Source organism: Labeo rohita, chromosome 16 (assembly GCF_022985175.1).
Source record: "Labeo rohita strain BAU-BD-2019 chromosome 16, IGBB_LRoh.1.0, whole genome shotgun sequence".
In the NCBI taxonomy this organism is placed as follows: Eukaryota; Metazoa; Chordata; class Actinopteri; order Cypriniformes; family Cyprinidae; genus Labeo; species Labeo rohita.
The window spans coordinates 22,821,636-22,837,120 of NC_066884.1; the positions used below are offsets into that span (position 1 = coordinate 22,821,636).

At 36.8% G+C, this 15,485-nt stretch overlaps 1 protein-coding gene across 2 annotated transcripts; it reads right to left on the reverse strand.

The window, feature by feature from the left end:
- Positions 1–10,992: 10,992 nt before the first annotated feature.
- On the reverse strand, positions 10,993–15,110 carry LOC127178070 (hemicentin-2). 2 transcript variants are annotated; one of them, XM_051130709.1, is made up of 9 exons: positions 14,970–15,110; positions 14,003–14,049; positions 13,698–13,856; positions 13,475–13,606; positions 13,154–13,384; positions 12,806–13,050; positions 12,514–12,616; positions 11,409–11,526; positions 10,993–11,264 (listed from the first exon to the last, which is right to left on the reverse strand). In XM_051130709.1, the coding sequence occupies exons 2-9, from the start codon at positions 14,034–14,036 to the stop codon at positions 11,030–11,032; spliced, it is 1,257 nt and encodes a 418-aa protein (XP_050986666.1). In that variant the 5' UTR covers positions 14,037–14,049; positions 14,970–15,110; the 3' UTR covers positions 10,993–11,029. The 2 variants fall into 2 exon arrangements, with proteins under 2 accessions (XP_050986666.1, XP_050986667.1); XM_051130710.1 differs by having other exon boundaries at positions 11,123–11,264; positions 11,409–11,543; positions 14,970–15,108.
- Positions 15,111–15,485: the final 375 nt, after the last annotated feature.

A 15,485-nucleotide genomic window follows, 5' to 3' on the forward strand; every position in this document is an offset into this window, starting at 1 on the left:
CTCATTTTCCACAAGTTGATATGATTCTTTAGGGTCTTAATGAAAAGTCTCTAATATACTTTGATTAAAAATTCTCAATGGTTTTGTAAAACAACACCCCTTTTACCTTGCCAAAATCAGCTCTGCAAAAATCATCTCATAGGTTGTTTGCACATGACGTCATTGTTGTGGCGCGAAATGCAGCTGGAGGGCAGGAAGTGATATTTCTCCATAGGAATCACTAGCAGAAACTCAAAAATGCCTATGTTTTGCGTTGTTTATGGATGCTCAAATCGGTCAAACCGAGAAACCACAAAATATCTTTTATCATGTATGAAAATTTGCTGTTCATAAGGGCGGAAAGGCAAGAAATTGACTGAAAAGCGCAGGAAAAAGTGGCTCGTAAACCTCCATCTGTGGTCAGGAGGAGAGCCGAATAATGCTTGTGTGTTCACATGGTTAAGAAAATATATAATAATATGTTAAGATATTAATAAAGAAATATATAAATATATACAGGGTGAGACAGTGAGAATTCACCTAATTCTAAACGCCACACGTAGACACAATGTAAGATTTTATATTTGTAGTTCCGAGAGCGGCATTGCTTATAACGGAACATTGTGAGATTGCAATATTGAAGTGAGTGACAGCTTTTTAGTGACTATATGGAAGCGCTATTTGCTCGCTTTCTATAATCAGTTCAGAATTTGAATAAAAGTTTCTCTTTACGTGCTGCTAACAGGACCAATAGCCACAAAACCCTGCACATGCAGCAAACTTTCAGGAGTGACTGAAAAAGCAGAACGGATGAGATGGAGGAATGTCTGTACTGTATAAGAGAAACATATAAACAGAAAATCACAACATATGTTGGATGTGATCCTTATGTTATGAAGAGGAGTGATTTTTCAACTAAATTCAAGTAGCTGCCTCAGTAGCCTGTCATCGAGGCCATGGAAATAAGCTACGCAACTAAGCCTGATAGCAAACAAACTCTTTCTAAAGTGATTCCCACATTTATATGAAGGATGCAAGATATATGTCACTCCTAAAACTACTGCTGTATAGGGTTTGTGACAGTCAATTTCTTGCCTTTTCCTCCTTATGCAACAGCAAATGTTTATACACGATATGAAATAAAACTTCTCGATTTGACCGATTTCCATAAACAACTGAAAACATAGTCGTTTTGAGATTCTGCTATTGATTCCTATAGAGAAAAATCACTTCCTGCCCTCCAGCTGCATTTCGCGCATCCTCAGAATCATGTGATTGCAAACAACCTATTCTAAGGGATTGTTCCTTTAAATGCAAATGAGCTCTGCTCACCCCGCATTCCATTTACAAACAAACGTAATCCACTGCATTTTCAGTGGCTCAGATGTCAGGAGTAAATGACGACCACTATGTTCATTACTACATCCAGCAACACAACACCTCGATCGCTCAATCGGAGATATTCTTGTGTAACTTACATACCTGCTCTGGCATCAAAACATGGAAAGTTACTGGACTGTGACAGCTGGTCTAAGGTAAGAGCTCATGTCAGTCTACTATTGTGGGAGCGGCCTCTGTAGGTGTGACGGCCAATTAATTGGTCCAATTAAGTCGTAATTCTCAGAACATTCCGAGTTCGCAAATTCCAACTAGGAGTTCAGGAGCAAGTAAGTGCTTTGGCGTTGATAGTGTTGCTGTAGAAACACATAATTTGTCTCAAGTAGAATGTCACAATGTCATCTCGGATTTACACCGTCACGTGAATGCAGCCTCCTCGTGCTCTCTTCATTTGTCTGGTACTGTTTGTGCAAGCCACACAGTTTTAGAGCTAATGTTACTTGTATTTTAGTCTCAGCCTAAGGCACACTTAGCTGGAAACACTTCAGGAGATTCAAAGTTGTCTTCGGATTGGTTAGATTATGCAGGATTTCCAGGAGATGCAAGTGTGTTACATTCTTTAACGTTCCAGTTGGAAACAAAAATGCAGTGGGGCCAAACCCCCCAACGAAGAAGAAAGCCGTCATATTTACAACTGTGAAAACAAGTGCTTATCAGGACCAGCTAAGGGCTGGATTTTTGAAAGTATGTGAAAAGTTTGCGGCATAGAATCTTTAAAATATGCCAGAGAGTTTTACACTCTGTTATTGTGGCGACATTTCCATGCCACTAAACGAAAACGAAACGTGATTGGTTGCTGTACCTGTCAGTCATATGGCATCTTGGGCGAGCCTTGGCCATTCAAAATGGCCAAAGTTAAAGTTAAAGAATACCAGACCCAAAGATGAGAAAAAAGAACGGATTGCTGCTGTTAAATTGACACCTAATAGCTGCCCTCAGCAGGATTCAGTGAAGGAGTGACTTTTACATTCCAAGGTGGCCTTTGCTTGGTGAACTATGTGGAGCAGTTGCATCAGCCACCAAGTGGTGACGGCTTTTGGTATGGCCAGGATGAAGACATTCACTTTCTGATGCCCAGAGGGAATTCCTGTTGGAGTTTTGCAGAGTACATCAACTTTGTTTTACATCAACAGAATACATCAACTTTCAGCTTCTCCCACTTCCTTTGAGGAACAGTGCAAGCATCCAGCCCCACATAACCTCCATCACCACATCACCGATTCCAGTGCCCAGCCTGCCATCATCCACGCACACTGAAATACAGCCAGAGCCCACCACAGACGAGGAGCTCACGCCTGCTGTGATGAGAGAGCCAAAGTGGATGGAGCCGGTCATTGTTTCACTCAGTACTGAGATACCTGTGTCTTCATCTATACTGATTATGGTCAGCTCACAATTGCCTGTGTCTTGAATCCTGAATCTACAGAGCACCCACCCAACCTCCTCTTCACAATCCAGCCAGTTCTTCAGTTCTTCAGCCCCTCAGTCCCTCAACATCTCCAGTTAACCTGACTCAAGTGTGCGGATCTGCCTTGAGTCCTCCAGTCACCAGTTCTATCCAGACTAGAGGTTTCTGTAATTCTGGCTTCGGCTTCTGGGCCACTGTTGGGGGTAAAGCATTACAAGTAATGCAAGTTACGTAATAATATTAAATTTTTCAAGTAACTAGTAAAGTAATGCATTACTTTTGAATTTTTAAGAAAATATCTGAGTTACTTTTTCAAATAAGTAACGCCAGTTACTTTTTTTCCTCATTTATTGATTGACAAGTCTCCTATCGGGAAATTGGGAGTAAACATGATGTTACTGTATTCTAGACTAAATGTGAACATGCATTAATTCATCTCACTCACAAAAAAACAGATTCAGTATTCCTCAAAATAAATAAAAACATTGAAATGCAAAAAAACATTGACGCAACCCTGCAATAATTAAATATGTTAATTAAAACTAATATCCTTAATGTATTTAATCACATTTTATTAACCAGTGTCTGTCCTGCTGAACTTCAATGATGCAATTTAACCATACTAATAAGCAAAAATTACTTTAGATAAACTAACATTTGTGCTTCGTTTTTCTATAGCTGAAGAGTGGTCTCCCGCATAAATGTACTTTTCTTTCAGTCTAAGGTGAATTCATTTTACTTTTGGTATAAAAGGGCCTTTACATTAGAATTGTTTTATATTAAAAAGAAAGAAGCAAGCCCTGCCCAAATTTAAAAAGTAATGCAAAATTAACGTAACGCATTACTTTCCATAAAAAGTAACTAAGTAACGTAATTAGTTTTTACTTTTAAAAGTAACTTTCCCCAACACTGTTCTGGTCCTGTCACTCCACCTCGTCCAGTCGACCCACCAGCTCAGCCTTGGCCTCTCCAGAACCATTGTCCTTCTGCCTCCTTCGGGTTCCCTCGTCCCACCGGCTCCACCCTCGTCAATCATCCCTCTACTCCTATGCTTCACCTCTGTTCTCAGTCTCCATGTCCTTGTCCTTGTCCTCAGGCTCCCTGGCTCCACCTCCATTACTCATCATGGCAGCTCGTAGACCCCACCCATTTTCCCACCGCTGAGGGTGAGCTGGAATAGAATGTTTTAGAATGTTTAGAGGAAGTCTCCATTTTCTTCCCACTACCACTGATCCCGCTCAGTACTGAGATACCTGTGTCTTTGTCATCACTGATTATGCTCAGCACAGAGAATCCTGAGTCTGCAGAGCACCCACCTGGCCTCCCTCTCTTGCCTCCTCTTCACAATCCAACCAGTTCTTCAACCCTGCCTCTGCTGGCCCCCTTCAGTCCTTCAACATCTCCAGTTAACCCCACTTAAGTGTGCAGATCTGCCTTGGGTCCTCCAGTCACCAGCTCCATCAAGGCTAAAGGTTCCTAAAGTTTTGGCTTCAGCTTCTGGGTCATTCACTCCACCTCGGCCAGTTGACCCACCAGCTCCGCCTTGGCTCCTCCCTCCCTTAGCTTCACCCAGAACAATCGCCCTTCCACCTCCTCCGGGTTTCCTCGTCCCACCGGCTCCACCCTGGTCAATCGTCACTTCATTTTTGCCAAATACTTCCGGGCCATCAGCTACGCTTAGTCCCTCCATCTCTATGTCTTCACTGCACTCTTTGTCTTAGTTTCTAGTGCTTCTGAATTCTGTGTATTCTGACTCAAGACAGTTAGGGTATGTCGAAAAACTCAGACCGTATTTTCTCCCTCAACTTCAAAAATCATTTCAAAATCATCCTACATCGCTGCAAAAGTACCAACTCAGTCTTTGCAAAGTGAACATGCAAAGAAGATCAAACACCCTTAACAAAAAAGGTAAAACAGCAATATAGGACAATTTTGAAGTTGAGGGAGAACATGAGATGAACAGGAGTTTTTCGACATACCCTAACTGTCATGAACCGGAAAAAAATGAAAATAACAGAAAATAACAGATCGTTTCAGTAGATAAGACCGTTCTTCCTTGGCTGGGATCTTTTACAACTGCATTTGAGATCGTTTGAAGCCGCATTTAAACTGCATTTTGGAAGTTCAAAAACGGGGCACCATATCAGTCCATTATATGGAGAAAAATGCTGCAGTTTTTTCCTCAAAAAACTATTTCCTTACGACTGAAGACAGAAAGACATGAACATCTTGGATCACAAGGGGGTTATTACATTATATGTGAATCTTTGCTTTGGAAGTGGACTTGTCCTTTAAACCATCCTCCTCATTATAATAAAAGCACTTAATCAAGCTCCAAAACCAGTTTGTTTGGATATTGTGGGATTTGTGATGTCACATGTGCAAATACTTTTGCATATGACTGCCTTCAGAGCAAAACATTGATCACTAGTTATATTTTAGCATCCCATAGGCCCAGTGCACTGGTGTTCAGTCACTTGAATTTGGTAAATTCCTACAGAATGTCAGTGTTAGCGCTTTTCTTTTGCTCTGAAAAGGCTAAAATCTATTGCAGATATAGATATTCATACATTTGTATAACTACAGTTGTTGGCGCACAGTAAACTTGCTCTTGAGTGTTTATTGACTGGCTTTGACCCTTCCGAAACATCAGCGCTAATGTGGAATTGAATATATTTGAAGTAGATCAAAAAAGTTCATCAAAGTTGCCCTAAGACAAGAATGGGCTTTTTTTTATTTTTGGTTTTAGGACAACTTTCATGAAAGGTTTTGATCCACTTCAAATGTTGACTACAGTATATGTATGTGGTTTCCTATGCAGTAATACTAGCCAATCATAACAGTGGCAAGAGGTCCCTTGTACTCAAATCCTCATTTACCAAGCTGAGTGGCTTACAGACGTGAATTTTAAATTATTCACTTGATATAAATATTGTGGCAATAATTGAAATTACTTTTTTGGCTACTCGCATTCATTTACGAATTACACAATTCATGTAAACTACATATATATTTCAGTTCGAAGTGGTGAAATTTTACTAAAGAAGTAGTTTGCATCACTGGATGTTTATAAGTTACAAATTATAATGTTTTAATTTCCACACTTATTTAGATAGCAAATACATTATATACAAAAGTGAGCAAAGACAGGGTTCCCGCGGGTCCTTAAAAAGTCTTAAAAAGTCTTAAATTTAGTTTATCAAATTTAAGGTCATAAAAAGTCTTAAATTGTACAAGAAAGTCTTAATTATGATTAAGAGGTCTTAAATTTTAGGCACGGGAAGACCAGAATTGCGATACAGCTTAGTGTCACGATTAAACTTCAAAAGGCTGTGATTTCGTTAAATAAACATGAGCGCTGCGCGTTCAAAGTCCGGTGCTGAGCTGCTTTGTGTACTGCGGTTACCGGGGAAACACATGTCTGCAGTTCCGAATGCGCCATCTGCTGGCAGAGATTGAATGTGCATTTTCAATATGCCTGTTGTTTTGAGTAGGGTATTCTTACAGTACAGGAGGCTGTAGTTTCAGAACCGCATTTTTAGGACCCTGTAATTTTTTTTAAATTATTTATTTTTATTGTATTTTATTGTATTTATTTATTTGTATTATGTATGCATTAACAGCTCATACTATTTATAGCAGTAGCTATTCAATTCTGTATATTATTATTTTTAAGGAAATACTGAATTTAGTTGTTTAATTGTATACACTTAATTATTGTCCTAACCAACTCCTAATCCTAAACCTACCCCTGAAATATTTAGCCTAATTTATTTCAATATATTCTAGACTTCAGTTCATTAGCTGCTGCGCTTCATGTCTGACGTGTGACCCACTTAACAAAGTGAAGTAAACAGTAAAACAATTGCTGTACAAATTAGTGTGTTTATTAGTACTTTAATAAATTTAAAATAATTTGAATACAAATACTAATTTACAACATCCAGCAGCACAATTAACTATTTTGGACAGTTTAATGGGCTAAATGGAGATTGCTGACACCCCTTTGAACACTCAAGTTTATGTCAGCTTTTACATTAAAAATAAGATGGAAAGATTAAAAAAAAAAATAAATAGTTTCAATGGATCTAGTCTTTGCGTCTGTTTGATATTTCTTTGTTGAAATGGAATTGCTAGATGGCGCTGTCTCAAAAAATAGGGTCCCAGAAATGTGGTTTTGCAGGAACATAGTATTGAGGTTGTTTTTGTTCAGACCAAAGCGAAAAGCGACCCATGTTTTTACCCTGCAAACATGCAGAGCTGTAAATGTGAACTGGTGGATCAGTTAGAAGATAATTCATCATAAAAATCTAAACACTAACATGTATTTGTATGTTTTTTAAATTAATATAATAATTTATTGATAATAATTGTTTCAATTAATAAAAGGAATACTTTTTTCTATTTACTTAAAAATTGACACTTTAAAGAAATGTGAAATGTATCACTTTATAAAACCTTTTGTTTTTGTGAAAAATCTAAACTGTAAATCGTTTTTTACAGTAGTTTACAGTCATTTTACAGTTTAATATTTAACCATAGACATTGCCTTACCCTGCTCATATGGTATTCATTTTATTTGTGCAGGTCTTAAAAAAGGTCTTAAAAAGTCTTAAATTTGAGCTTAAAAATCCTGCAGCAACCCTGAAAGAACATTTACAGAACATTATCACTGACTTCAGTCAAATGAGAGTTTAAGCACTCTCAAAAAATCTTGTGATAATCACTGAAGCTGTCTACACTGCCAAATGAATATCTTACATCGTGTGTACACTTTTTTCAGTAAGTGAGCATGCTCTAGTGCTTCAGCAGTGACTAATCTGAAAGCCTCTGATTTGCCGTTAAAGCCATGATGAACTAAGAAACCAAAATTGCCTTTATCTGTTGACATGGTCATTGTACTATAAAAACATCCTGTAAGTTTCAGAACTCAAAACTTTGTTGTTATTTAAAAAGTAGCATTTTTTGAAGGCAGTCTGACAAAATGACGGCTTTTGGAATGTTCCCACATATGATGTAATAGGAGACAAATAGATTAAGCTCCGCCTCCACAGAAGAAGATCGACATTACTGCCTATTTAGCCCTGCCCACATAACATTTACCAGAGAGGCGAATGTGCAGGTCTATGCAGAAATGATAAAGATGACTCTGAAAACAATGCTCTGCAGTTGTGGAAAAAAAACAGCGTTTGCATTGAAAGAGTGGATTAAATTTATTTTTAATGAAGTTTCAGACCGCATCAGTAAGAACTCTGTCCTTTGTTTACTTCATTTTACCGCAAATTCGTTTACAATTAGCCATATCATCAGTGACACAACACTTGTTCCCTTATCTCAGGGAGCTGAGGTTATTTTAATAACCGGAGGAAGACAATTCGATACAGGATTTTCAAAAAGATTAAAACTAAAAGAAGATGCTGTGCCATCTATATTATATCCGACAGTGATGTCGCAACAAAAGTGCAACTGTATTCATTACATGATCACTGTTGCTTTGTGTCTTCATACAGTTTGTTTGATATGTATTGAGTTATTTATGTGTTTTTAACCTAAATCACAGCAACGTCCATCTATGAGGAATGAATGTACACTGTTATCCAATCATAGCTTTGAGCGTTTTAATTATAAATAGGGTAACAATAACATACAAATAAATTAATAAAGAAAATCAAAGTCAGCATTTTTTACACCTAAACTAACAAGTCTAAATAACATGTGCACATTGATAAAAGTATCGGCTTCCCAGCACATCTGCATAGACTGACATAAAACTCACAGTACTACACTCTTAAAAATAAAGGTGTGTCATGATGCCATAGAAGAACCTTTTTTGTCTAAATGGTTCCATAAAGAACTTTTTACATCTGAAGAACCTTTTTGTTTCACAAAACAAATAAGATTCTTCAGGTTATAAAAAGGTAAAAAAGAGATGGTTCTTTAAAGAACCTTTGACTGAATGGTTCTTTGTGGAACCAAAAAATGGTTCTCCTGTGGCATCACTGTGAAGAACCTTTAATAGTACCTTTATTTTTAAGAGTGTACTTATTAGACTTATCAGCAGTGAGAAATAAACAGCGCTTTAACTTTCCATTGATAACCAGATGAATTACCAAATGTTATTTGTTTTGCTTAAACACTTAGCCAAGTTTTTTTTTTTTTTTTTTTTTTACATTTATCAATAGTCCTTCCACTCTCAGTACATGCATTCATTTGGGTTACTTTCAGTAAAATGTTTATTTCTGCAATATAGCGCTGTACATTCACTCCCCCCCCACCTACAATACCTGCCAGTACTCGAAACCCCTAACCTTTGGGGTAAAAGCCCGACCATCTAACCATCAGGCCACAATTGCCCCATATGCAGTGACATTAGCCGGTCATAACAGTGGCAGCAAGTCCCATGTGCTCAAATACTCATTTAACAAGCTGTGTTGCTTACAGGCATAAATTTCAGTTAATTTTCATGATATAAATACTGTGAAAATAATTAAAAAATAATTTTAGGCTACTCACATTTATTTTTTACACAAATCACGTAAATAAATTTCAATTCAAAATGGTGAAATTGAAGTAGTTTGCATGGATGTACTGGATGTTGTTAAGTTACTAATTATAATGCTTTCATTTCAACACTTACTTAGACAGTGAATACATCTAGATCATAGATCTAATCACTTAAGTTATTTGAACCGTGAAATGTATCTCTTACTTTTATTGTATGTACATCTTCACTTTGTTTATGATGAGAGAATTTGTGAGAGTGCAGAATTCAGTCAGTGAGCATGCACACTAGATAAAAACGTTTCAGTGATCGTCTGAAAGCCTGTGATTGGCCATTGAATTCATAAGCTCAACAGAATTTTGTGTGATTGGTTATAATGTGCAATAGGAATGTGACGAGATCTTGTGGGATGAGATCTCGTGAGATCTGATGTGTCTCGCAAGAACTTGACGATGTCCTCCCAAAACATTTTGCAGTGTTTACATTAGAGCTTATTCCTGAATGACAATGATTTAGCATTGTGTATTAGACTGTTTCATATCACACTTTTCACGCTCTACTGACGTTTACGATATGAAACAACAGGTGTTAAAGACATTCAAATCTGCATTCATGCTGCTGCCGATCCAGAAAGAGCAAAACAAACAGTCTTTTCAACCACATAATGATCATTATTTCTGTGTAACAGACATTTAAATAACAGAAGTATGGCACTCTTGGCACTCTGTCTCTGCCTGTTTTCACTGATGCTGCCTTCATGTGCTACCAGAATGATCGTAAATAGGAATGTGGTAGTTAAAAACTGCATATGAAAGCAATGTGAAGTCGTTTGCTTGCATTTGTCGAGCTCATAATCACAAGTGGGACTTATAAAGTTTGTGATAGCACATGATGGAACCATGAGACCAGCTCATTATTTTTATTGTGCCGTGCTTCTTGTTTGTGCAATTCATAAACGCATTTATTATGCACAGTACAGTGATATGACTGACTTTTAAACCGATTCCAATTTGAACATATATGGCTAAACAGCATTTTCATTTAAAGGGGCAAACACAAAAAAAATTGTTTTGCATTTTGGTGCACTTTGACCCTGAAAGTGGCCATTTTCAAAAGCTATTTTTTTTTTTTTGCACTAACACTACACATGCACACTCTGGGGGCATCAGAGACTTATTTTACATCTTGTAAAAAGAGGAATAATAGGTCACCTTTAAATATCACTTTTGAACTTCTAACCACACCAAATATAGTAAGGCAGTTTGTTGACTTCCAAACTGACCTTCAGAAGCAAGCGTCTTTTATATGTATTTCGGGCATTCCTGCATTTGTTGGAGCCATCTTTGGCACTCATGTTTGGATTATTGTTCTTTCCCAGAGTGGATTTACAGGGTTATTCAAACCAGATTATGTTCACCCTGGATGTCATTTAAAATGCTGGCTTACTCCTTATAGAGCACCACAGAAAAAATAGCATCTTAATTCTAACAGGTACTGTACTCAAGATACCAATTTATCTTGAACTGTAGACAAGATACCAATTTACTTCAATAAGTCCATTCTTCACTACCACTGAGCAAACATTACAAAGCATTTCAGGGAGAGAGTCAATAAGGGACTTTTTGCTAACTTACATTTTGGGTAAGCAAAACTTATAGGCAATAAGCAACAATGCATAAACTCATCATCAAACCATTTTATTTGCAAAAAAAAACAAAAAAAAACAACCATACAAACATTGACTATTCTTTAATTTTTTTCAGTTTTTGTGCGTAATATTCATTTTGAATTTCCAGCAACTTAATCTGCAAATTGAGCTTTTTTCTTTCAAGAGACTCAATGTCATCCCCAGAGGCTGAACTCTGTACAAACGCTGTGTCTTGTGAGGGAGAAGGCTCATCTGGAGAATATGAGGAGATGTCCTGAGATGATACAGTAGAAGATGCCTCAGATGGACCGGCTCGAGCTTCTTCCACACTATATTCACATGCAGAAAATTTTACAGAGTGCAAACATGTTTATTGAATCCAATGTGTGTTTTTCCGATGTCCATAGATTTAAGTAACTAATGTCAAGTTATAAAAAAAGGCTAGCACATTAAACTTATCTTTTTCTTCTTACCATCTCTTTAACTCCTTCAGATTAAGCAATGCAGGGTCTGGAGCATCTGCAGTACCACAAATGGAAGGAGTGGCCACATGCCCATCGCCAAGGGGGAGCATTGACTCGACGGGCACCCCTGCACATGAACAACACCTTAAACGCATTAAAACATGTGCATTAGAAAATACATGTGACTTTGCAATGGGACAGCAACTGGACTAATTAACAAACCGATCTCTTTACACAGCAATTGAAATTAGTAAAACAATTTTGTCTTTCTAAAATGCTTAGTCTTGTTGAAGTGCTTAGTGCTTAGTGCTTAGACCTCCCAGATCTGCGTTCCCAAACAGCAGGCTCCGAAAATAGGCTAACATGACCTAAACCTTTTACAGTTCCAAATAATGTCTCTTATCTATATGACCAAAAACGAAACAGTAAGTTGTTTCTGCTATAAGGAATAAAAAAAATCAGCAGGCTCCAAGGGTTTAATAAAAGGGTTTAATAAGCTTCAAATAAAATGCATCAATGGCTTGCATGCTTTTTTTGTATGCTGCAATTTCCTTTGCATGCTGTTGCCAAAACATTGTACCTTCCTTTCTGAATGTCTTGTCAGAGAAAATGCTGCATTTACGCTCACTGCAATTTGTTGCCGTTAAAGTTTGACTGGTTCACCATTGGCTAATTCAAAGGTTGAGGGCAGCCATTTTGGGTTGACATCATTGTAGTCCTTAGTTCACAACATTTTAGTATCACTTAAGTCAGCACTTAAGATTCAGTCCTAGACCTTAGACTTTGCTGAACGTTGCTTTTAGCTTCTTCATAAAAGTTTTCTACTCCTAGACAAGTTCTACTTTTTACTAACATTTTTTGACTCTCAAGTTAAACCTTAAGACCATTCTTAAAAACATTTCTGAGAAGTTGCATACATACAGGCCCAGATCTAAATTTTGAAAAATGCTGTACAAGAGCTGTATATGAATAATGACAGAGAGATATGAAGAGAGAGCTTCACTCACTGTTGGTCCTTCTTGATGTGGCGTAACATAATTTAAATGTAAAAATAGGGAAAATGATCATGCACAATTAAATTTCCAGTATATACATAGGTGTAGTTTTGTTTTACCTGAAGGTTTAGAAACAACCATCAAAGTCGTCTCAACACTTAGACTCGCTCCACCCTCAAACTCCACTGTACACACAAACGTCCCTTCATCACTGCTCTGCACCTGAAAGAATATGAGGGGAAATTACTGTCAGCATATAAAAAAATGGTTCTTTATAGGCATTGATGATTCCATGAAGAACCTTTAACATCGATGGAACCTTTTCAGTTGCACTAATAGTTCTTTATACAAGAAAAATGTTATTAAATTTGTATTAAATCTGTATTATTAAAAACAGAGTAAAGTATTCACATTTTTCAAAGTGACAGCAAAGTTGGTGCTGAGTTGCTCTGTAGTAAAGTTGACTTTTGATAAATCCTCGCCATTCCAGTGTAAGCCTTTGCCTTCTGTGTTCGTCAGGGTTGGGAAAGAGACTGTGGGAAGGTGGTCAGCCTTCCATTTCCCACCCACAACACGCTGAGATACACTCTGAGGAACAGAACAGGGCAGCTCTATGTCGTCCCCTTCAGAAACATTAACAGGTTTGGTCTGGAGACCTGTTGGAGACCCAGATAAATGTCACTGACACCATGAAATGAGAAGTATTACAGTAATAAAAAACACTTTTTTACTGAATAACAACTACTAAAAGACACTAACCAACAACAGTCAATGTTACAGTGAGCTTCAATTCATCATTGACCTGACACGTCCACTGGCCTGCTTCTTCTGAAGTCACAGACTTCAGGTGAATTATTTGATTTTTTTCATTATGTTTTTGATCATTAGGAGGTTTCAGCCACAGAACTTCCTTTTTTGTGTCTCCTGTAATGTCACAGTGCAGCTCTGCATCACTAGACTGCACCAGCACTGGGCCTGGTTTAGCAAAGACTGAGAGAGAAAATGGAGTAAATATGAAAAATACAATAATAATAAATAAATACATACATGAAAATAACAACCACTGCTGACGTCTCTCACCTGACACAACATACAGAGTGTATTGTTTTCCTGACTGCCTGCAGTAATAGACTCCAGCATCTCTTGTCTCCAGTCTGGGAACCTTCAGAGTGTCTCCATATGCTTTTGCTTTTGACGTAATATGGGAGGAACCTATAAAAATTAAATCAATTACAGTGTGACTACTCACAAAGTTTCATATTCAAATAATTTTTGTATTGAAAAAAACTGAAAGAACTGATACCCATCCGTCTAGTTCCACTTCTGCCTTTAATGCCTAAGATGAGCTCGTTGTTAAATTTCCAATCTATATCACTGTTTGGAGGCACTCCACAATCCATGGAAACATCGTCCCCGACTCGCTTATAAAACACATCACAGTTCCCACACCATATACACAGTGCTGATGGAGAGAAGGATAGAGAGCAAAGAGGGTTAAACAGCAAGACAGAGAACGCTCTGCAGACAAAGTAATTAGACTGTTCAAAATACAACATATAGTACAGCTTAGAATAATACAATGCACTTCATGAATTTATTTATGCTTACCAAGGAGAAAAAAGAGGATCTTGCAAGTTGCCATTCTGTTTCTTTTTCTAAAAAAATAAAGAAATGAAACTGAGTTTCTTTTTTAATCAAAAGCCAGGAGATATAGCGAGATTTCTTTTCAGTGAAAAAAAAAAATAAAAAAAAAATAAAATATATATATATATATATATATACATATATATATATATTCATAAAAAAGGCTCATTCTTTTACAAAGAAAAAAAAGAGCAAACAGGAACAAGCATATGTGACTATGAGTCACAAACGCAACTCACTAATTTTTCGTTTTCATTTTTTCCCCACTAAATGTTTGGTCTAGAAAATGATTTTATACTCATAATTTCAAATCATTAACATTAAATTCTAATCATCTGTGACAAATGCCTAAGACCGTTATTTTACTTGTAACTTTTAAACAAGCTATTACCAGCAAAATATGTAATGCCTCCAGACTGTAGGATACACTTGAAACAATGAAAATCTTTGCTGTTATTTTTTAATCAAAGCTTAATGTACTTTTGTACTATTGTATATTGATCTATGCACAACAATTAGAACAGAAACAATTAGAAATTTTCCATTTCATTATGCAGTAGTATTACACATGACTGTCATTACAGGTTAAGCTGACAATTTCATAAACCTGCAAAATCACATGATTATAATAATCGTTTGTAAAAATGTACTTCTTTCTTTACTAATTCTTAAAATTAGCCTTTTTTTTGTTGGGGGTTTGGGGGGGGCAAGTCAGTCCTTAGATATTTATATTATTATATTAAATATTTAAAAAGCATTAAAGTTACTTAAAAGATAAAGCATCTTTTGGTTAAGTAAATAGCTCACGCAGCAAAAAAACAACAGTTCTGGTACTTCTCTTTGTATTTTGGTTTCCCTGTTGAATTTAAGATATTATTTGCTATGCAAGTTTGGTATTTTTATAGCTGAACGCTGTTCTTTTCATACTCACTTTGGATGTTTTGTTTTGTTTTGTTGACAAAGTTTGAGGGAAATTCTGCGCCTTTAGTCCAACTGGCAAAACGCAACGTGTCCGAGAAACTAGTCGATACAAGAAACTGAAGTGAAGTATAAGAGCGGAAGAAAAAAAAAATGTTTAGAGAGCAACAACCAATGTAGAGCAGAAAACGCCTCTCACATGCACGTCTTACTGGGAAATAAAATTAGATTTGGAGAATCAATCGTATGAACGGGGTCATAATAACGTAATATAAAAAAAAGAATAAATAATCGAGGTCAGCATTTTTACCAACAAGCGTTTCCAGATCAATACAAGTATTGGCTTTTTCAGTGCAGACGTTTATGAATCATTATACGTCATGTTGATTCACACTGTTCCATTGTTAACCAGATAAAATACCAAATGTCATTCGTGTTGTTTTGTCCACTTAGAACGTGTTTCATGCTTTTACATTTATCAGTAAACGTGCATTCACATTTACTTAAATTTTCCTGTGATAAACATAAA

Coding starts and splice junctions, on each gene's coding strand:
- LOC127178070 (XM_051130709.1), bottom strand. CDS start 14,036: ATGGCAACTTGCAAGATCCTCTTTTTTCTCCTTG. Junction 13,385..13,474: donor CACTCTGTATGTTGTGTCAG/GTGAGAGACGTC, acceptor TTTCTCTCTCAG/TCTTTGCTAAACCAGGCCCA. Junction 11,265..11,408: donor CTGAAGGAGTTAAAGAGATG/GTAAGAAGAAAA, acceptor ATGTGAATATAG/TGTGGAAGAAGCTCGAGCCG.